Here is a 22,444-nt window from a genome sequence, read left to right on the forward strand (position 1 = left end):
GCTTGGTCTCTCCGCTCCGACCAAAAAAAAAACAGCTGCAACTCTTGCAACGGCAACTACTTGGACTCCAATGCGCCACACCTTATCTTCGCTATACCCTTCATGACATAGATAATTCCGGTATCCATTCACAGAATGGAAAACAGAGTCTACAGAACACTACACCCGGTCCTTGCATCGAGGAACAGATGGAAGACGAACGCAGCTCATCCTTTGACCGAACGGATCCGTGACATTACGCAGAAGAAGAAAGCCCAGCGTCGAGTCATACTTAGGAGTGAGATTGTGAATGAATCCTTATGTGGTAAGCCTTTGTCCTGAAGCTTGTGTCATGTGAAAAATGCTCACGGGTTTCACAGACCAAATTGTTCAACGTGTAGCGCCCTATCTTCGTCAAAACACCCCAGTGGATATCCTTGACCTGTGGCCTGGTAGCGGCTTTTGGTCATCCAAAATCAATGACTTCCTGCGACCTCGCCGCCATGTGCTTGTTGAGCCAGACCTCGATATCTGGGGTGATTTTCTTCATCCCTTAGCAGAGAGCAAGCCCTGCTACAAGCTCCTTCCTATGGAGATATATCCAAGCGCCGGGCTGCATAAGACAAGAGTCGATTGGGGTGCTGTAATAAAAGAAAACTTTCCAGAGCAAAGCCTACCTTCACAAAGCTCTGCGGGTCTGCCACGAAATGATACGCTCCTCGTCTTGGCCAACCCGCCCCAGGCAGCTTCTGGCAAGGACCATATGACACCGGGACGCTGGTGGATTAAGTTCTTGGAAACATGTTTGCAAAAATATGATTTGCACAGCTACGGGTCTGTCCGAATCATTGCACAACTTCCCCACACTGAGATTACGACTATTCTCCCACGAGCAATTGCAGAGCGAAAGCGGTCTGGATTGTTAACGGAGACTTTGGCCTTGCACTGTGTGGAGCTCGCGAGGCCGGAGATGCCTGAGCCACAGTATACTTGGCGAGACTACAACGAAACCGTCACAAACAGAGAACGAGTCAGCGAAAGAGCCGCGGCACAGGGCATTGTCACGCCGCCAGATCGACAATTACCTCCCATTGAGTGTGTGCCACCAACCCCTGAGCGTGCCCCTGGTCGTGCCTCGAGGAGAAAGGATACCCAGCCTTACACCCACAGACGACTTCTTGAGTCCCATAAGCCTTTACTGGACGATATCGCAAAAGGAGACCTGATTTTAGGAGAGAGGCCGGATAAAAAGAGAGGAAATCCAGCAAAATTGAAAGCACGAAACGCGGCTATCACCACATTAGACAGAGAGAACACAAGTGCATACTACCGCCTGAAATTTGCCAACCGCCAGCTTGAGATTGACGAACTTACACGAAAGTTTGCTCGTGCAGCAGCAGATGTTAATGAAACCCCCGAGAGATTGAAAGGCTTGGAAGGTGATATTGTGTCTCTGCAATCCATCCAGAACGCCGAAATATCCGAGATACACTTCGTGAAAAAGAGGTATTATGACAGAGTGATGGATGACGCCCGCAATGTTGCTCTATCCAGCAATTTTGACAATTCCGTATTGCTTTGGGAACGACGGCCATTTGAGCCCCTGTTTATCCCCCCGCCGGATGTTTATCCTCACGACTACCCGCGTGGCATCATCTACTTTGAAGCACAGCCTAACCCACCTGTGGTGCAGAAGATTTCCGAGATGCCGAACGTAGACACTACCGAATTTCTCGCTCGGTTCCAGGCCCTGAGTGCTCCTTTCCACCCCAGTGTCAGCATGTCGGTCAGCGAACTGCTTTCCATACTTCTCCCGGGGCGGAGCATCAACGAAATCGTCCAGGCCATTCCCAGTCTCACGGCCTTCGCGGACCGGCGACTGAAGCCTGGCTGTGGGCCAATGGCCTTGCCAGATCCTTCTGCAGATCCGGCGTTCAGCTACCAGGCCAACTTGGACTATGACTTGAGTGGTGTCCGAGTGCGATCACTTTCTACCACCACACTGTTTGAGATTATGGTTGAGTTCGAGAAAAGCTCACCTGGGACAAGCACATTGCAGTTCAACCGCATGTTGGGTGGGACACTAACCTCATTCCAATCCGGAATAGAAAACATTCAACTGCACTAAAAGTGCAGTGACTGTATTATAGCCATGTATTATATGTGAACATAGATGTATAGATAATAGAGACCAATCGGGTAACTTTTCCGGACCGGGGTCAGGGCACGAGGCTGAGGGATTGGTTGTGAAGATCCTATGGAATGTATATGAGGTAGGCGAATACGTGGCCATATGACTTGGGTTTGTATACTTGATAGTTGTATAAGTTAGTTATGGTAGTACACTTAGAAACAAGTATATGACTCAGAAATATACAAACAAACCACCAAGATAAGCGATGACAGCCGTTGGGGACGCATGCGGTGGGCCCTCGGGATGGCTGCATTGGGTGAAGCCCACTTTGCCATGCAGCAATTAGTATGCTCCTAGACCACTAAAAGCGTGAGATATGAGATTACTATACATGTAGTCTCTAATCTATAACGTTAATCTATAATCTGACTCTAAAATATAATTATCTTACATGTAAGAAATCCCTATCTAGAGAACGGTGGACCCCGATCAGCACGAACCCTTCCGAGTGCCAATTTCCGTTTTCCTTTAGCGTCGACACCGTAGTATTTTGTTCCTGTCATTTCATTTCCTTTTGGTCGAGACCGGAGTGGGCTTTTTTCCTTTTTTTTTTTTTTTTTTACTTGCTTTGCTTTTTTGTTTGCTTTCGGCCCCATAGCCCTCAACACAAAGCGCAAAGCGCTTTGTGCGCCTTTGTAATCTTTCTCTTCTCTTTCGAGTCTTTTATGCCCAATCTTTCGAGGCCGAGTTCAAGGTCTAGAGCCCTTCGAACTCCATATATAAGGGTGTGCAGTGGCTAGTCTTACACCAAAAATCGCCACCCCGTCATAGTCCGTCTTCCCCAACCGTGGGTTGTGAGGTTATCTCTTCGCGAGTGGCGCCGATATCAGAGCTATTTGACTTGAATCCTTGGCCTGTCTCGGGCCTTCCTCCGAGCCCCATATAAACCTGGTCTCTGCTCGTCTGAAATTCCCCAGATCGCTCCAGCATTGCGCATACAAGCAATGGCGAATCCCCCATACCAGCTGTCGCTGCAGACATCAGAGCCGACGCCCCCTGCACAAGTCCCCACATCAAGTCTTACGCCGCCCGTAACCCCAATAGCAAAAGAGAGTCGCCAAAGTTCATTCCAGGACATTCAGCCGTCTCAATCGCTCTCTGCTCCCAAACCCGATGTCAGCACCCCACAATACTTCACCAGCGACCTCGAAATCATACACAACGGGGACAATCGCCCTATCGAATTCGGCCGCGGCGCATGGAGCATAGTATACAAAGCGCGCTCAACATCAAGCGCCAAACCCAGCACCAGCACCAACACCAGCAACCCATCAACACCCCCAAGCTCCCCAGTCTCAACAGCCCGCATTCTAGCCGTAAAGGCGCCCGTGCGGCACGATGCCCGCCCAGTCCTGGAAGCCGAAGCCCTAACTCTAACCCGCCTCACCCTCACCGCGGGCCACGAATCCTACATCGTACCCTTCCACGGCAAACACACAGACCTAGGCGGCCTGGTTATGACCGCCATCCCGCTGGCTCTATCAACCTACATAGAAGACCAAGCCGACATCGCTCGCTCCCGCCAACCAGCCACGCCGACAATGTTCGACCCCGTCCAAGGTCCAGCCTCGTACAAAGATCTAGCCCGCAAGCTAATCTCAGGCTTGAACTGGTTGCACCAAGTAGCGGGGATGGTGCACGGCGATATCAAGCCACATAATATCCTCCTGCGCCCAGTCGACGCAAACGAGAGTACCAGCGCATTCCCATTCGAGCCCTTATTCGCGGATTTCTCGTCCGCCGTCGAAATCCCCAATGATCCCGCTATCCCTCTTGATACAACGCGCGCATCCATGTCCGCGTTTACACCGCCGTTTACCGCACCTGAGATGTTGGCTTCGTTGACCTCGGGTGATATTGCGCCGACGCCTGCGTCGGATGTGTTTTCGCTTGCGGCTACGCTGCTTGCTGCTGCTACCGGCGATTTGTTGTTATATCCCGGTACGAGTAACATGCAGCGGCTTGCCATGGCTAGGCAGGGGCATCAGATTGTTGATCTTACGCGGTCTGGGTCGAGTGGGCATCGTGTTCCTCGGAATGGGTTTGTTGAGGGGCTTGTTAAGCCGGCCGTTGTTAAGGATCCTGCTTCGCGGATTTCGACGGTCGATTGGGTTGATCTTGCTTCTTCTTCTTCTTCTTGATATATTGGCTTTTTTGGGTTCTTTTTCATTTTCACTTTCGGTTTCTTGTCGCAACTCCCTGTTTTGACCTTTTTTGTCGCATATAGGGAACTGCATTTTTGATATACCCTGTTAGATGGAGTTTCGGGAGTGTGTATCATACTATATCGGTGATACAATATTTGCATGGATAGATGTCAGCATCTCATAATACTATACCAATTTGAATTTCGGGATATCTGTCAGCCTTGTACAAGTCAACAAACCATGATTCGGTCATAGTCAACATAGTTTCTCGTAGAGTAGCGAGTAACTTGAATACACATAAGTAGCGAGGGACAGAAAAGCACAAAATAAAGCCACCAACACCTTTCACAATTGATCAATAAACACCACAAAAGCAACAATACAAATCCTCAAGCAGATCCCTCACCCTCAACTCGATCATCAGCTTGGCCTTCACCTTCACCGCCAGCCAACCCCTCAACAAACCCCTTCAAATCATCAACCCACAACTGAAAATTAGCCCTCAACCTCTTCCCATACATAACCCTCACCACATACACAAGCCACCCAACCTGCGCCTCCCAATTCCGCACCTCAGTCCCACCTTCAACAGCCGTAACCTCATGAACCCGCTCCGCCTTCAAAAGAGACTGCGGCATCGCGCCCGGCGCATCAGGATCAACTGTCCAAACAATGCGGCCGATATCGCCTGTCTCGGCGTTCGGAGCTGCGCACTCGGTTACGAGGCCGTAGACGTCTGTTGCGGCCTGGGGCTTTGTGGAGGTTGAGGTTGGGTCCATGCGGACGTGGAAGATGAATCGGGTGCCTTTTTGGAGGGTTGGGGAGGGGTCGTTGGTGATGTCATCGGGTGTTGTGTTGGATGGTTGTGAGCGAATTGTTACACGGGGTACAAATGAGTTCCAGGCTGGCCAGGTTGAGGTGTCTGTTAGGGTGCTCCAGACTTTGGCTGCTGGGGCGCTGATGAGGGTTGAGCTGCCGACGTGGAGGGTTGCGGCTTTGGGGGTTATTGTTGGGGTTGCGCGGGTTGCGTTGGTTGGGTCTTGGAGGGTTGTCATTGCGAATTTTTGGCACAGCTGGAGGATTGAAATTGGAGAAAGGAAAGAGAAATAGAGAAAGGGAGGAAGAGAGAAGGGAGTATAGGATGGCATGTTGCACCTGTGGATCGTTGCACTTGTTTGCACCGGTTGCAGTGATAAGCGCTTATCAGGAACTATAAAAGCTTCATTGTGTTTTGTTTATAGTTGAGAGTAGTTGGGGGTGTAATGGATTGGTTGAAACATTGAACACTAATAATTCCAGCTCCAGTAATGTAGACTTGTATGTCTCTATACTCTTCTCTGTTCTTCACTGCCTGAATACTCTATCATGGTTCCTTCTACAACATGCTCCTTCCCATAACTTTCTACACAACCATCTTCTTCTTCCCTACTCTTCCTCTTCTGTTCTTCTCTCCATCTCCATACACTCTTTTCGCTGTCCATTTCAACATTCATTTTATCTCATTCTTTTCAAGTTAACCGGTCTCTTCAGTTTTCAACATGCAATACTCTCCTCAGTACCCGATGTTTTTTGCAACCCCTCAACCCGTGCATCAACCACCGGCTCAACCCCTAGTCCGTCGATTCTGCATTCTCCGACCAGAAGGCCTGTGGTCACCACTCATCCCACTTGACGAGCTCCCGTCCTGGCTGCAAGTTTGCAACTGGACTCCAGACATGCACGTGGGTCTGTACCCAGTGTCCATGAACTTCATTCCCCGGGAAGGAGAATACGACGTGGTCTGCCACAACTGTTTCAACAGTGTTGATTCCCTACATCAAAGCGTTTCGGAACGTGGACCATCTTCCGCCTCCAGTCGTGCGACTCGTGCCAAAACCTGCCCTGTGCAATGCTATTCACCCCCGAAAATGCAACCCGAGACAGGCACCATGGCTACTGAGTTTGGAGTAACCTACGGCATATTAGGACAGCCTCCATTTCATTCCATGCTCCAGTCTCCTCTTGTTGGGATGTGTTTAGTCGACGTGCATTCTCGGGATGGGGAACTTGCGGTGGTTTCGGATGGAGTCTCGCAAAAGATGGGCGTTGAGAACTCCGTACCATCTCAGAGTTCTGACCAAAGTTGCGCAAGTGCGCAGTCATGCCCGGCTCATCCTCCAGGCCCGGTCAATCTGTGTGACTCCCCTCTTTCCTTTGGCTCCTCCAGAAACCTCCCTGAAAGGGTTTCCAAGGCTGTTATCTCGAAGCGTCACTCGCGACCACCGCATGCACATGATGATAAATGGGTTGGTACTCCTCGGCGTGTTCTCTCACTGCGCGATGATAGCTCCGCGTCTTCGCATTCTGCTGTGGCCATGGCTGCGGCTCTGGCCAAGCATATGCAAAGAAGGCGATCTAGAAGGATCTCCCGCACCAGCAGTCTTCATCAAAGTGCTATCGCGGATGCAGATATTGTCGCACCCTGGACTCTCATTTCCAAAGCCCCTTCAATCCGAGTGAGATCCAAAGGTCGTCGCAGGGTTCGAATGCGTCGTCAACCAGCGGAAGAACAAAGAGTCTCCATGTCTCCATCAATCTCTCCCAAGTCAGACAACATAGTGGAGGTCCAGAAGCCAAAGCCAGAGCAACCAAATGCCGCAACCAAGCGACGGGATCGCCGTGAACGGTTGAGGCGCAGGAGAAACCATACAGATCGAGGCAGCCGATACTGGCACATGATGAAGATCCCAAATTGGCGGGCCGGTGTCATCAAGCATTGATCATGATTGAGTGCGTTATATATGGTTCTGAGTTTTGTTTGTTTGTTGTTGTTGTTGTTGTTGTTGTTGTTGTTGTTGTTGTTTCCTTTCTTACAGTTGCTTCTTGCGTTTGGGACACGGTTTAGATAGATGTCCTTCTTTTGCTCTCACTCCCTCTGGGCGGTCTTTCTTTTTACACATTCCGGATCAACAGGTATTTGTCTTTCCTTGCCTTTCTTCTACTGATACTTGGCTTTTGCTTCCTGCATCCTTTTCAATGACTCTGGTTCATCGAGCTGCTCATCATTCTTTTTGCAATGGTTCCCGTTTTGTTTTCTTGTTTCCACTAGCATTTGCCTTCTACTGTCCACCCTCGTTTGTTCTCAAATGGGCTCCGGTCAATGGCCTGTCCTTCATTTCCCACTTTCTACACGCGGATGATGTTTTTATAGGAACTGGTATATGACTCGCACGGCTGTGCACCACACTCTTTACGTTAATTGTTTTCAAATAGCTTTCAGGAATCGAAGCTCACTCTTGATTCTCATTGCTATCACCCAGTAGAACTGAACAGACAGTAATTTTTTCTACATCCTGCGTTTCCTTGGGCTCACCAAGAACTATACCAATCCTTAAATCCTGCCGTTGTCATGAACACTGCGAAGTTCCCAACTTATGCTTATCTTCGTCCTATTCACAGTAACCAGATCCACTAAGTAGCCGTATAGCCGATTTGGCGTCAAAGGAACTCGGCAACCCCCACACGGCTTATCTTCGTATAGGATTTCCCCTTCAAGGTATCCGACTCCGGTGATACCACTACGTCAGAAAACAAGTCAAATGCGATAGAGCGTACCACCGAATTCGATAAGTAGAAAAAAAGAAACCTAGACTGCAGCATCACTGTCTCTAAAAGCCCATACATCAAAAATCATCATTAATCGATCTATACCTCCGCTTCCTTACGCTTTCTAGTTCAAACCCACATCAATCTTCGAATTTGGCCTGGTGAAAAGAATCATAAATAGCACCATTGGAAGTTGTTGTTATCAATCTAGACATTCCTTGGCTCCCAGTCTGATACTCCTCGATGATACTGCCAAACGGCGTATGACATCTTTCGGGGTTTACACGCTTTCTGGTCTCTCCATATATATTGTTGAAATTACACGATGAATGACGCTACGGAAGCATGTACGTCAAGGCCAATGAGGTGGTTTATGTCTGATCTCTCTCTCACGAGAGAGAGATCCTATTTAATGAGAAGCATTTCTCCTGAACTATACTCTACATGGTAGGTCAATGCTGATCATGAGCTTCATGCTTGGCGAAGTAGGCATTTCATGCCTGGAGATGCCTGGAGATGCCATGAATCTCAACACACCCCCTCAGTATTGAAGCTTGCCATGTCTTCAAAAGACGTGAGAAAAGGAGGTAATAACGTAGCAAATGTAGGAGAAATACTCGGCTCTCATTGGTTAGATCAGAATGCTTTCTCCAATGCCAGCGCGTCGCGAAATGCTTCGAAAGCAGGTCTTGCAAGCGGCTTGGTGAAGCCATCGGCAATGTTTTCGACGCCAGCGACGTGTGAGAGACGTATCTTGCCTTCTTCAACTCTCTCTGATCCAATGGTAGTGATTCTCAATATGGCGGCTTCTCGAATGATGCCTTGAGGTTTTAGCCATTGAGATCGCGGATTGACTGTCGCTGTAGAGATGAATCGGGTCTGATGCATCTACGGCTCGTAGGTCAACGAGCAAGCGATGAAGCCATACACCCTGGCTTCCTGCGTCCGAGAGAGCGTAATACTCTGCTTCGGCCGATGACTTCGTGACGCAGGATTGCTGCTTCGAAGCCCATGAAACTGGTCCGCCAGCGAGGTAGAATACCCATCCTGTACGGCTTCTCATGGTGTCAGGATCCGATGCAAAGGACGCGTCCACGCACCCCCAGAACCCGTATCCGTCCTCACAGCCAGTATTACCACCCGTTTTCGGTTGTCCGTAGGTTATCGCAAGGTTGCTGGTTCGCTTAGCGTATCGGACGGCTTGGTAGACGGCGGAGAAGTGAGGATCGTGAGGTTTGAGGTTATGCTTCGTGAGCATCCCAAGCGCTAGGGAGAGGTCAGGACGTGAGACCGTGCTAGCGTAGATTAGACTACCAGTGAGAGACTGGTAGGTCTTCACGCTCTGCTGGTCGGCCGGCTCTTCGGCCTTCCTAAGCTCGATGCTAGGGCTGAATGGGATGAGAGGTTTTGGAGAGGAGGAGGTCGGTAGAACCTCAGGAAATCTGTCAATATAGGCTTTTTGGTCTACTTTCATGATTCCAGCTTCCTGGTCGCGTTGAATCCTAAGGCTAAGGTAGTGAGAGACCTCACCTAGGTCTGAAATAGACCATTTCTTAGCGATAGCTTCTTTGACTCTCTGAAGCGTTGTGGGAGACGTCGCTGCGAGCAACATGTCATCCACGTAGACGAAGATGACGGTAATTCCACCCCTTGCTCGTGGCGTACGTATAGACACGGGTCAGCGGAGGATGCAATGAAGCTTTTGGAAATGAGGAAGCTGCTAAGGGTCTTATACCAATTGGCTGCTGACTGGCGCAAGCCGTATAGACTCTTAAGAAGGCGACAGACTTTACCGCGAGGTTCGACGCCATGAAAGTCGAGACCGTCGGGTTGGAAGCCGTCGGGGTATTGCATATACGTTTCCTCTTCCAAAATTGCATTGAGATAGGCTAAATTGACGTCTAAATGCGTCGTATGAAGCTTCTTCAATGTGATGACTGCAAGGAGTACTCGGAGGGTCTCGTAGCGGCCGGTGGCAGCGTACGCGTCCTCGTAATCAATGCCTTCTCTCTGGGTATTACCTCGGGCCACCCACCGTGCTTTGAACTTGGCAGGTCTGCCATTAGCATCGGTCTTAAGCTTATAGACCCATCGACCCGAGAGGATCTTAGCCCCTGGAGGTGGAGACGCTGGTTGCCATACCTGGAGAGTCTCAAATTGAGAGATCTCCGACTTCATAGCTTGTTCCCACCATGGCCAGAACGGTGAAGCCTTAGCTTCCCAGAGAGATGTTGGAGAATCGAGCCATTGAGCTGGCGTAGATTCGATGTCCTGGATAGGCGGAAGCGCTAGGAGAGAGCTCTCCGTAGAGAGCACCTTCGCTTCCGCAAGAAGCACTGTGGTCTGGTCTTCACAGCGTTGAATCTCAGCTTTTTCAGCTCTCGAAGCCGTTGAAAATAGCTGAATTGGGTCACTGGAATCGGCGTCAGACTTGCTGTCTGATGCGTCCGATGCATCTGAGACCTCGGATTGATCGGAATTCTCGTCCAATACGTAGAATTCGTCATTTTTGGGATCGTCGGAGTCCTCTAGATCAGGTTCAGGAAGGTCGATAGACGCGGCAGTAGATGCTGGCGGGGTGTCAGGGTCATTGTATAGATCCCAATCGGGTCCTTCATCAATGATTGCATCTCTCACGACATGCATTGTGCCTCCTTTCTTATTAGGAAATGGTCTATAGACGCGATATTGGGCACCGCTATAGCCTGTATATCCAGTGAGGTAGCCGAGCTCTGCTCTCGGAGCTAGGTGGCGTCCCTCGTCGCTTTGATGAATAGCTTCACGTGGGAAGACTTTCCAGACCTTGCTACCAATAACGCGTAGAAATGATAGGTCTGGCTTCCTACCGTAGCGAAGCTCGAAGGGAGTAGTGGGAGGTCTTCCTTGCATCTTACGGCCATTGTAGACTGTCATATTTCTCACGATAATGACGGTCTTCATGATCTCAGCCCATAAGAAGGTAGGAAGCTTGCTATCAGCTAAAATGCATCGCATTCTCTCACTAACAACACGCATGAGACGCTCCGCTTTGCCATTCTGCTCGTGAGCGTACGGAGCAATGAAATGCCAGTGGATTCCTCTCATTTTAGCCCAATATTGAAGCTTTTGGAAGGTGAATTCTCTGCCATTATCAGTCTGAATAGCTCCAATTTCATCTCTTGGTTTGGGAGTAATGAGGTCCTTGACCTGACATTCCCTGTCCTTTTCGTAGGTGCTAAGAAGCTCCTTGATAGCTATCTCAGCTTCCGATTTGGTCCTGAGGAAACGGATCTCGGCCCATCCATCGAAGTCATCGATCATAAGAAGCCAGTATCTAGCTCCCGTCTCGATAGCGGGTGTGAGCTTACCGCCGCCGCCAATGTCGATGTAGACGAGGTCTCCTGCTCTCTCAGAGCGATGGAGAATTGGCCGCCGGCTAGGTTTGTGAGGTGCTCGTCCGATAGCACAGTCTCCGCAAGGCTGTTTAGAGACTGCTAGACCTTCAATGTCGATGCCATCCACAATTCTCGCCGTTTTCTGCACCCCCTGAGTGCCAATGTGGCCCATCCGTCGATGCCAGGTGTGGACATTGACCCTAGACTTATTCAGACGGGGTTGGGGTGTCTCGGCGCCCGTATTAGCATCCGTGGTTAGGATAGCTATAGGCGTAATAGGTGACTCGGAGGAGCTTCGGACGTGATGCATGCTTGCTTTCTCCACTTTTAAAGGAGGAGATCCGACGGAAGAGACATTTAAGATCCACTGTTTATCGACCTTACGTCCTGTAGCAAGAGTGCTACCATCCTTACGCTTCAAAATTAGCTGATTTGGACGGTAGATAGCTGTGACGCCTTTCTTTGCTAGCCTTGCGCCGCTGATCAGGTTGATGCTAGCTGTAGGCGTCCAGGTGACGTCGGTAAGTACGATATTGGAGTCTGGTCTTCTTCTAGATCCGGAAAGCTTCATGCAGATATCTCCGCGTAGACCTTCTTCAATCGTGGTGCCGGAGACTGTCTGAATACGGATAGAGACCGGCTTTGCCGTACCAGGCATGAAATTGCTAGGTGAAGCCGTAAAATGGACGTCGGCACCTGTGTCACAGATCCATCGATCAGAAGTCGTGTCAGAAGCTATAGAAAGCATGTTTTGAGGTAGGAGGATTTCAATGGTATTTGCAGTATATGCCTCCATTTTTTCAGCTGTTTTTTCGGCCGAAAAACCATCTCCTTTCATCTCTTTTTCTGACTTCCTTTCACGGCGGAGCTTCCAGCAATTCGCCTTCACGTGGCCCTTTTTATTGCAATGATCGCACTGAGGTTTTGAACCTGAAGCTGCTGGTGCTGCCGTCGCTGCCGAGCGTACGGCGTACGCACCTCGGGTCTTAGTCTCACGGTCTAGTGATCTCTCGAAGTCTTCGAGCTCAGCTATAAGCTCGTCGAATTGATAGATCTTATCGGAGTCGGATGACCTGCTCACTCGCGATGCGAGGCTAGTCTTCCATGCGTCCCATTTTGGACTGTCTAACTTCCTAAGGAAGAAGAGGCATTTGACGCGCTCGCTATCAGGGCTTCCGATGAAAGTCTTCGTCCATGCGGTCTGAAAGCGGAATTTATATTGATCGAGAGACGTGCAGTTACTCTCGAGAATCTCATCGAGTTCATCGACGCCATTAGCTGCTATGGATGCATCGGTAGGCGCGTACGCGCTCTTAATTACTCTCCACATTGCAGCCGGATCTCGAAGCTTTCTATCTTGCAGATATTGCTGAATTTGCTTCGACACATGGCTATTGATAGCTCTTCTCGCGAATGAGACAAATTGAGCTTGCGCTAGGAAGTGGCGATGCTCACGGGGTAAGATCATGACTTCACCGTATACAATTGGAGTGACGGCATTGTCATCGAATAATTGCTCCATGTTATCAGCCCAATGACGGTAATTGGACTTACCCTTCAAGGCTTCGAATTTGGAGTCATCCCGAAGCTTTCTAACTGCTTCTTTCGCCCTTTTTAGATGCGAAATAGCCTTTTCTTGCTCAGGGGATTCTCTCGGTCTAAATTGACGTAGAGGATAGGTGCCGACGGTATTTTCATCATCATGCGGCATATTTCTCTCAGGAGACTGGAGAGGTACAGATTCACGAATCGGCGACAGATTGAACATGTCGCTTCGATTGCTCCTATCTACATTGAGTATAGGGCGTCGATTCGCTTGAGAATTGTCAACGCCAGTGGCCTCTGGCGCTGGGAAATGCAGCGGGTCTTGCTGCCGAGGAGGCTCTTGACGGAATGTACGGTCGGCGTCTTCATGATCATCGTCACTATAGTGGACGGATTCAATATCGCTAGGCGGCAGCTCGCTTTGCTCGGGAGCTTGCCGTCTCGGGCGGAGACGTCGAGGGTTCGGATCAGACATCGTTTCGGAGGAAAGGGCTCAGGGGGAGGCAAGATGAAGCTATTCCCGGCTGTTGAGACAACCCGGGCTCATAACCTGTTGAAATTACACGATGAATGACGCTACGGAAGCATGTACGTCAAGGCCAATGAGGTGGTTTATGTCTGATCTCTCTCTCACGAGAGAGATCCTATTTAATGAGAAGCATTTCTCCTGAACTATACTCTACATGGTAGGTCAATGCTGATCATGAGCTTCATGCTTGGCGAAGTAGGCATTTCATGCCTGGAGATGCCTGGAGATGCCATGAATCTCAACATATATAATCGCTAAAGATCATCCGGGAAACTAGGTACAGGCTTCCTGAATTTTTGCGGCCGGTTAGCTGTTTAATTGGCTCAGTGGTCTAGTCGTATGATTCCCGCTTCGGAGACACCGGAGCTTCAGGTGATTACACCTTAATTGCGGGAGGTCCCGGGTTCAAATCCCGGCTGAGCCCTTTTTTTTTTTTTTTTTTTTTTTGGAGGAGAAATCTAATGGACATCCGGTCTAGGTACGTAGTGAGGAATCATTAAAATCGCTCTGATTATCGTGAAAGATAATAGGTCTAGAGATTTAGTAAAATATAGCTGAGAGGTAGCTCATAATAGTGGAGATCTATAATCAAAGCCGCCGTATACTGTAGGTACACTCTACATTTTACTTCCATACGTTAACGGTTTCTAAATAATTAATCCTAATTTGAGTAATTGAAATAAGGTATTAATAGTTGAAAGCTAGTATTAAGAGATATAAGGCTGGCAGAGAGTAAAATACTGCTCTCCTTGATTGGTAACAGACAACTAAGCGGCCGGTTGAGGAACAGATTGACAATCCGCCTTAACGCTATCGAAGATCCTTGAAATATATGAGGGCATGGCATTATACAGGTGACAGGCAACAGGGAAATCGAGCAGGCCATTCGAGCGAGCTATGTATTCTTTGGGCCGGGTCACACTTTTCGCCTTCCGCGTCATGAGTTTCGGTGGTCTGAAAATGTTCGTAAGTCTCATCTTGATTCTGTGTAGAGAAATGATTCTACCCTACTTTAGAATAAGCCTTAGTGGCTCTGTTCGAAGTAAGGTATTTACCATGAGCTTCGTTTGCTGCACGATGTTCGAGTCCTCTGATGAGAGGAACCAGCGTTTTGATATAAGCCACAACTTCTCCAGGATCCGGCAGCCAAAGGTTCCTAAACAGACAGAGGTGGATGAAAGCTACAGCTGAGCAAAAGAAAACAAAGGTGGTCCCTTCCTATTTGGTGTTTACCTATCGACCATCAAATAACCCTAACCATGTGTGATCTCTTTAGAACTTCAATCCAAACCTAAAGACGGCCATGGTACACCTGGTTTCCGACTTAATCCTTTAGATGATCTAGTATCTCTACATATTACAGCTGTATCCCTTTACTTCCTCTTATCTTACTTATGCTATCACGCAGATCCCTGCCACATAAAGATTATACATGTACCTGGCCATCCCAATGCGATATCATATCCTGAGAGGCTACTGGCGAAGCTTCATTGGTTCCCACGGTATCCGAGGAGGCGGGGGAAGAGGAGAGCGATTGGCGCAGCTACCGACGAGATGACCTTCCTTTCGCGGGACTCGATGTAGATAGCACTTCTGCAACCTTACATATAGACTCCCACCCCTTCCTTTCTACACATTCCTACTCACAAGTTCAAGGAACGAACCCCTTGAGAGCATGGCTACATACCAAGAACGGTCCACCCAGAAACGCGCCGATCAACACTCTCTGATCCCACCCGAGTGGCGCTTACATCCGATCCCCGCGATCGAATCTACCCCAAATGCCCTGGCTTATCTCCGCCTGGTTCTCACTCCGGATGAACTGGCCCTCACAGAAGAAACCGATATCTCCGTTCTTCTACGCAAGCTCTCGTCAGGAGAACTCTCCTCACTAGATCTAACCCGAGCATTTTCTAAACGCGCCGCGCTAGCCCACCAATTAACAACATGTTGCACGGAGATATTCTTCGAAGAGGCATTCGCCACCGCCAAAGAAATGGATGACCACCTCGCGAAAACAGGCAAGACTGCCGGGCCTTTACACGGTCTACCGGTGTCTATTAAAGATTTATTTTCGGTTAAGGGTGTTGATACTTCAATCGGTACATTCCCTTTCCTTCTCACTCCATCCTAATCACTATAATCGCAACCATACCGCAACCACAAGCAAACCAGTCAAGCAACAAGAAGACTAACATATACAAAATCCAGGCTGGGTCGGACTAACAAACAACCCCGAAAAAGCCGACAAATCAGTCGCTAGAACCCTCCGCCGCCTAGGCGCAGTCCTCTACGTGAAGACCAATCTCCCACAATCAATGATGATGTCCGATTCGTACAACCACGTCTTCGGGCAGTGCGTCAACCCATTTAACCGGGCTTTGATTTCTGGCGGGAGTTCCGGTGGCGAGGGGACGCTTGTTGCGGCGCGCGGTAGCGTTCTTGGTATTGGGACTGATCTTGGTGGTTCGATTCGTATTCCTGCTGCGCTTTGTGGGCTGTTTGGGTTGTCGCCTAGTCCTGGGAGACATCCTTATGAGAGGGGAAAGTGAGTTTTTGTTTCTGTTTCTGTTTTGTGGTGATGATGCATGGTGATGGTGAACGTTTCGGCTGATAATACTGTTCATATAGTCCTGGGCAGGATATTGTTCGCTCCGTTGCTGGGCCTATGGCTTGTAGCTTGGCTACTATCGAGCGGTATATGGAGGCTTTGCCAACTGCGTCGCCTTGGGAGGTCGATCAGCATGTTTCCCCTGTGCCTTGGAGGGCGCATTTGGCTTCGGGTGGGAAGAGGTTGAGGATTGGGTTCTTGGTTGATGATGGGGTTGTGAGAGTTCAGCCGCCGATTGCTAGGGCTATGCGGGAGGTTATCGAGGCTTTGAGGGTGGCTGGTCATGATGGTAAGAAAGCATAAGTCTTATCTGAAACCCTTTTCAAGGCCATGTTTGGGGATAAAGTACTGATGAAAAGAATTTAGTCTTCGAATGGGATGCCTCTTCACACGGTTACGCATACACCCTCTGGGCAAAAGCCATATTCTCGGATGGCGGAGAAGGCTGCCGAAGGAAAACAGAACTAACAGGCGAGCCACTTATTGAAGGAATGCTCGTTGGGAAGCCAGAGGATACGTTGACGACGAGCGAGACGCACCAGGTAAGCACTGAGCCACAAATTGCTATGATTATTATGATTTCTTCTGACGCATTTTATAGCTCAATGCAGACAAATACAATTACGAAACGGAATACCTTAACAAATGGATATCCTCCGGCATCGACGCGATCATCATGCCCAATACGCCATGGGTAGGCTACAAGCCATGGACATGGGTCAAATCCAGTGCGTACGTGGGCTACACAAGTATCTGGAATTTCCTGGGCTATGCCGCATTGGCAGTTCCTATCACTACTGTTTCGAAGGAGAAGGATGTTCCTGATCAGGCATGGCTGGATCATATTCCCAGGAATGATAGTGATAAGTTTAATAAGACACAATGTGAGTGCATTCAATCTCTGGTTTGGATTTAGAGAGTTCTGCTGACTTTTGAATAGATGATATCGACTTAGTTCAGGGTATGCCCGTTGGTGTACAGGTTGTTGGGGGACGGTTTGGGGAGGAGAAGTGTGTTGCTGTAGCGAAGGCGATTGAGGAAGCTATGCAGGGGAAGATGGTTTCTCGAGCGAATCTTTGATCACTCGGAACTACAAGTAGATGACCATGTCTACTATACTTTCACCGCAACTAGTTACACGCACCGGTCTTGATGAAATATACAATATCATTAACATCATCGCTATATATCATGCACCATCTCAATGCAATAAGGTATATGCAAACCCCTCTCCTCATTCCACTCCACTCCAACAAATCAAATAGGAGCATTCATCCGCTCCTTATAATCAGGGAACTCGAAGTCCCCCAAATCCCACTCAATACCAGGATTCGACGCCCCACCCCCTTCACGAGCACTATGACTATCAAGCGTCCCCATCTCCAAATCTCTCTCCCTCTCCCTAGGCGACCCAGTCCTCAAAATAGGTGTATGAACCTCCTCCGACCTCATCCTCAACTCCCGAACAACACGAATCCCATCCTCGTTCCCTGGGTCCTCATTGTTATTATCCTTTGAAATACTAGCCGAGTAATTCGCCGGACCGGGCGTGAAGAGTTCATTATACCACACTCCGCCGTCTGGGCTGGGGTTTGAGTTGTAGTGGGAGTATATGGATGGTTTGCGGGAGTCTGTTAATTGGGTTGTGTGCGAGTGACCGGCTTTTGAGCCTGGGGATGAGTGGAGGGGTTGGGGGAGGAAGCAGAAGGAGAAGACTCGCGAGAGGAGGGGGTGCAGGGGTGGGAGGCAGGCGCAGATTATTGATATGTTTGCTTCCAGGGAGGACCAGAGTACGGCTTGGGAGTTTGTTTCTGCGGGTTTGTTAGTATATTGTTTCATAGTGTGGTATTTTGTGTATATGTGGATACGGGTTGGTCTCGGTGTTTGGATGGTACTTACTGGTGAAATCCCTTTCGTGGACCATGATGCTTAACTGAGAGAGACGGGCTGAACTGGTGGCGATGACCCTGAAAGAAAAAAAAAACAAAATCAGCTTTCCCGTTAGTTTGAAACTCAGTATAGACATATACTCACATAATTCCAAGCCCAAAGACAGCAACAACCCCAAACTTCTGCCGGCGGGGCATTTGCAACTTCCAAAGTAAAGGCATAGGAAGAATCAGGATGATGATGTCAGTAGCAATCTGAATGCCAGCGTTGGTAAACCAAACAGGGCCTTCAGGCAGACAATGGTCATTGCGGACTTCCTCGGATACATCCCAGAAGTAGTGGATGGGTGCACAGAAAAAGAACCCGCTTAATGTCATCCATAGGCCTGCAACGACCAGGAAGCCCATTGTGATATAAGTAGCGAGGAGGAAAGGGCGCGGGCGGAAGAGACGGACGAAGAGGTATAGGGCGGATATTTTGGAGAGGATCAGGGTGAGATTGTAGAAGGGAATTGAAAGCCAGAGAAACTATACTTTGTTAATGGGTTGTCTTATCAGGGAGATTGGTATACCTTACCTGTAGTTGACCTTTGATAACGTGTGGGGGGAGGGATGCTTTGGGATGCCCGAGGCCATAATGGCGTTCTATAGAGGATGGATGTCAGATTGGGAGTTGGAACGTGTGAGTTTGTTGAGTAGATCACTTACCGAGTAAGGTAAAGGCGTAGAATGTAAGGCTGACGGCCTGATGTACATTGTACGTCAGTATGCAGGCTCTTTTTAAGTGATATGCCCCTCCTGAGGCCAAGGAACCCGTTGCAATACGTACCAATGCACCAGTAATGAATAAATCATCTAACCCCGGAGCCCTAATAAGCCAGAATCTCGTCCACAACCTCAGAATGACACAGATGGTTGCAAGAACCGTAAAGATAGTCGAGACGATCAGAACATACATTTGATCGACAATGCACGCGATAGATAACCCTCAGCTAGAAAGTAACAAACGCGAAAGGGGGAAAGACAAGTAGCGTGTCCCAGTCCATCGGATAATAGAATAATCGTCCAGTGGTGAGAGTAGTAGTGATATTAATCAAGGAAATCACCATGACCCGACCAATATACAGGACATGAGACGATGAGAGATCGGAGCATGGAAGCAGGCGAGAAGAAGAGAAATCCAAAGCATATAAAGAACATCCACACGTTTGCCTTCACCAAAACTCGGAAGACCTTAGGATAAGCACCTAGTGGTATTTCAGCGGATCTGCAGTGAACATGCAGAGAACCAAGAACCACCGAGCTTTGGCGGCTGAAGATCCCCCATCATCGACCCCCGGATTCGGAAATCGGACATGACCGCGTCAAGGACTGAAAGTCTGGACCACACTCAGCCACTGTGATTGGTCGACCAGATAAACTAGTGGGACCGTACCCGGATCTAGGCCGACATGGTGTTCGTTGGATCTACAAGCAGCGAATGAGTGAGTCCAATGGCTTGCATGCTAGAGCCTATGAAGTGGATGAGGTCTGGGGATCCCCGGTTCAGAGTGCAGCTTTGGGATTGTGGGAACTCTGTAAAGGGTGTGGTTTGCTTCTCGTTGGTGGGTTTTGGACTTTTGTTGGACTTTTGGGTTTCGGTTTGGCCGAGAAAGGCCGACCTAAGTCAGGAATGTTCGTAAACTGGCCTTTGTGGGGTGGGATGCGAGTCAGGATGTGTTTCTTTGGGACTTTTCGGGGTTTGTTTGGTTGGATATTGATTCCCCTGTGTGTGAGTGGTGGGATACCTTGTTATCAGGGTTCCTTTGGTGCGGTTGAGAAAGGATAGACCTGCCCAGGGGGTGGAGGGTGTAGATAAGGTAAGCTACACATGCCCGGCTTTTCCGAGGAAGATACAGTATTCTGACTATTTGGAATACTGCAAGGGGTCTACAGGCATCCGTTATGGTACAATCCAAGTTAATGAAAAAAAAAAAAAAAAAGTGTGTACAGAACAATTAAATTGCTGAAAACTGTACAAATAACCAATCAATCATCTTCGTTCCGCTAAATGGGCGTCTAAAGCGGAGATATCATAAAATCTTGCGCAAGAAAGATGCAATCTACAGACGAGCCTTGAGGTTGGACTTGAGCCTCCGCTCAACGGCAGCCATGTACTCGCCGGTAGTGACCCAAGACTCACGGTCCTTACGGCCGCAAGCAAGAGCCAGGTCCTTGGTCATAATAGCCTCGTCGTTGACAACGTCGGTACAGGCCTTCTCAAGCTCCTCAGCGAAGGCGACAACGTCGGGGGTGTTGTCGAGCTTGCCACGCTGGATCAGACCGCGGGTCCAGGCGAAGATGGAGGCAATGGGGTTGGTGGAGGTCTCACGGCCCTTCTGGTGCTCGCGGTAGTGACGGGTGACGGTGCCGTGGGCAGCCTCGGACTCGAAGGCCTCACCGGTGGGGGTGGTCAGGGTGGAGGTCATCAGACCGAGGGAGCCGAAGCCCTGGGCGACGATGTCGGACTGGACGTCACCGTCGTAGTTCTTGAGGGCCATGACGAAGCCACCCTCGGACTTGACCATCTGGGCGACCATGTCGTCGATGAGACGGTGCTCGTACCAGATGCCCTTGGCATCGAATTCCTTCTTGTAGTCCTTCTGGAAGATCTCCTCGAAAATGTCCTTGAAGCGGCCATCATACTTCTTGAGGATGGTGTTCTTGGTGCTCATGTACAGGGGGAGACCCTTCATGAGGGCCATCTGGAAGGAGGAGTGGGCGAAGCCAGCGATGGAATCATCGGTGTTGTACTGGCACTGGGTAACACCACCACCCTGGAAGTCATAGACCTGGACACGCTCGGGCTCGCCACCAACGGGGGTGTAGACGAGCTCAAGCTTACCAGGGCCGGGGATGACACGGTCCTGGGCACGGTACTGGTCACCAAAGGCGTGACGGCCAATGATGATGGGCTTGGTCCAGCCAGGGACCAGGCGGGGAATACGGGGAATGACAATGGGCTCACGGAACACGGTACCACCACTGGAGTGATTGTTAGCAGGGAACGGTAGGTTTCGGTTGAAATAAGCTTACAGGATGTTACGGATGGTGCCGTTGGGGGAGAGCCACACTAGCAAGGTTAGCTTCCGGGTGTTGCACAGATAGCTATATGAGCTTACTCTTCTTCAGCTTGAACTCCTCAACACGGGCCTCATCGGGGGTGATGGTGGCACACTTGACACCAACACCGTACTTCTTGATAGCCTCGGCGGCCTCAACAGTGACCTTGTCATCGGTCTGGTCACGGTACTCAATACCGAGATCGTAGTACTTAAGGTCGATATCAAGGTAGGGCAGAATCAACTACCAGTCCGTTAGTATCGAGTCTAGAACCAGGCTGGGATGTAATATGATGCATCAACCGCATCCACTGCATGCAGCTCACCGCAATGAGGCGGCGATCATGCAGGACTAGCCCGGGAAGGGAGATGCGTACCTTTTCTCTGATTTCCTGCCAAATGATGCGGGTCATCTAAATCCACGAAGATGATCCGGTTAGCACGTGCTAATGAGATAATTGGAGTTGCGCGACATTCTCGGCGGGTTTAACACATGAATGACATATTATGCCCCGTGTTTCCCCGCGTTTTGGACGAAAATGCGCCAGCCGAGAGCACATGGAAATGCGGGCTTGTGGAACAACCCGGAGAGCTGAAGCTATAAAAGGACAGTCCATACCTCATCACCGTCCAGTTCCACCACCGGGTTCTTAACCTTGATCTTGGTCTCGGAAGCCATAGTGCGAATTTGAGCGAAGTTCAGAGGGATCGGTCCGGACCAGCGGGGAGATGCAGCAACGCGAGTAGAGCGAGAGAATGAGCTGGAGATTGAACGAGACGAAGTTGAGAAGGAGGAGGAAGAAAGAGAAGAAGAGAGAGGGGCAGAGAGAGGGGGTGAGGGAGCGACGAGCGAGTGCGGAACTTGATCGGAGAGCGTTCATCGTGTCTTATTCGGAAGTCAGCGCGAATGTACCGCAAGTCGGCCACTCAATGCCCGCGGCTTACAACCGAGGGAATGAGGTTCGGCAGAAAGGAAAATGTGGAGTCGAAGGGCTGCCCCCGGAGAAACGAAGAGCAGAGCAACTCCGGGATTCGGGGGGACGGGAGAGGTCGGAACAATAGAAGAGCGAAGGCAAATGGGGAGGGACAATTACCGAATGACTGGGGAATGGAGAGATTGGGGAGAGAGAAGAGGAAAAAGCCTTGTCCGGTGCAATGGAGAGTTGTTTGATGCTCCTTTATTAACCGCAGAGAAGCGCCGAAGCCGGATGTCACGAGATAGTGATGACAGAGAGAGCTTCACTTCTCAGTGGATTCACCGTTTTCTTTAAATCTCCTTGACAAGTCTCCTGACTCATCGGTCTATTCCTATCTCAGGTAAAATTTCTTAAAGCTCCATCCGACCCGCTGTGCTGTTGAGCAGACGCTGTGCGAGGCCGTTCCCGGAGCTCGGAGCAGAGCTCCGCGGCCGCTCACCGGCTCCTCATTCGCCCCGGGAAATCAGGAACCGAATTGTATGATCTATAGAAATAGAGAAAATAGAGCGACAT

The 22,444-nt window shown here is 49.7% G+C and overlaps 7 protein-coding genes across 7 annotated transcripts; 4 read left to right on the plus strand and 3 right to left on the minus strand.

The window, feature by feature from the left end:
* The first annotated feature begins 75 nt into the window (after positions 1–75).
* N7446_004171 (uncharacterized protein) lies at positions 76–2,268 on the plus strand. Its single transcript, XM_058512920.1, has 2 exons — positions 76–304; positions 360–2,268. The coding sequence occupies exons 1-2, from the start codon at positions 136–138 to the stop codon at positions 2,105–2,107; spliced, it is 1,917 nt and encodes a 638-aa protein (XP_058374249.1). The 5' UTR covers positions 76–135; the 3' UTR covers positions 2,108–2,268.
* Positions 2,269–3,117: 849 nt separating this feature from the next.
* Positions 3,118–4,314, plus strand: N7446_004172 (protein kinase domain-containing protein; the record flags this gene model as incomplete). The annotated part of the gene is made up of 1 exon (XM_058512921.1): positions 3,118–4,314. One exon carries the CDS (start codon positions 3,118–3,120, stop codon positions 4,312–4,314), a length of 1,197 nt encoding a protein of 398 aa, XP_058374250.1.
* Positions 4,315–4,709: 395 nt separating this feature from the next.
* Positions 4,710–5,375, minus strand: N7446_004173 (SRPBCC domain-containing protein; the record flags this gene model as incomplete). The annotated part of the gene is made up of 1 exon (XM_058512922.1): positions 4,710–5,375. One exon carries the CDS (start codon positions 5,373–5,375, stop codon positions 4,710–4,712), a length of 666 nt encoding a protein of 221 aa, XP_058374251.1.
* Positions 5,376–5,858: 483 nt separating this feature from the next.
* On the plus strand, positions 5,859–7,079 carry N7446_004174 (uncharacterized protein; the record flags this gene model as incomplete). Its single annotated transcript, XM_058512923.1, has 1 exon — positions 5,859–7,079. The coding sequence occupies one exon, from the start codon at positions 5,859–5,861 to the stop codon at positions 7,077–7,079; it is 1,221 nt and encodes a 406-aa protein (XP_058374252.1).
* A 7,949-nt stretch (positions 7,080–15,028) lies between these two features.
* On the plus strand, positions 15,029–17,044 carry N7446_004175 (uncharacterized protein; the record flags this gene model as incomplete). Its single annotated transcript, XM_058512924.1, has 6 exons — positions 15,029–15,455; positions 15,565–15,901; positions 15,985–16,253; positions 16,331–16,506; positions 16,566–16,848; positions 16,905–17,044. 6 exons carry the CDS (start codon positions 15,029–15,031, stop codon positions 17,042–17,044), a joined length of 1,632 nt encoding a protein of 543 aa, XP_058374253.1.
* A 177-nt stretch (positions 17,045–17,221) lies between these two features.
* Positions 17,222–18,811, minus strand: N7446_004176 (uncharacterized protein; the record flags this gene model as incomplete). The annotated part of the gene is made up of 6 exons (XM_058512925.1): positions 17,222–17,775; positions 17,864–17,931; positions 17,999–18,381; positions 18,431–18,498; positions 18,562–18,598; positions 18,683–18,811. The coding sequence occupies 6 exons, from the start codon at positions 18,809–18,811 to the stop codon at positions 17,222–17,224; spliced, it is 1,239 nt and encodes a 412-aa protein (XP_058374254.1).
* Positions 18,812–19,857: 1,046 nt separating this feature from the next.
* On the minus strand, positions 19,858–22,145 carry N7446_004177 (NADP-dependent isocitrate dehydrogenase). The gene is made up of 5 exons (XM_058512926.1): positions 22,049–22,145; positions 21,574–21,840; positions 21,015–21,198; positions 20,929–20,965; positions 19,858–20,877 (listed from the first exon to the last, which is right to left on the minus strand). Exons 2-5 carry the CDS (start codon positions 21,631–21,633, stop codon positions 19,956–19,958), a joined length of 1,203 nt encoding a protein of 400 aa, XP_058374255.1. The 5' UTR covers positions 21,634–21,840; positions 22,049–22,145; the 3' UTR covers positions 19,858–19,955.
* Between the last annotated feature and the right edge of the window lie 299 nt (positions 22,146–22,444).

This window comes from Penicillium canescens (genome assembly GCF_028828765.1).
Source record: "Penicillium canescens strain IBT 15451 chromosome Unknown utg000003l_segment0_segment0, whole genome shotgun sequence".
Lineage (NCBI taxonomy): Eukaryota > Fungi > Ascomycota > Eurotiomycetes > Eurotiales > Aspergillaceae > Penicillium > Penicillium canescens.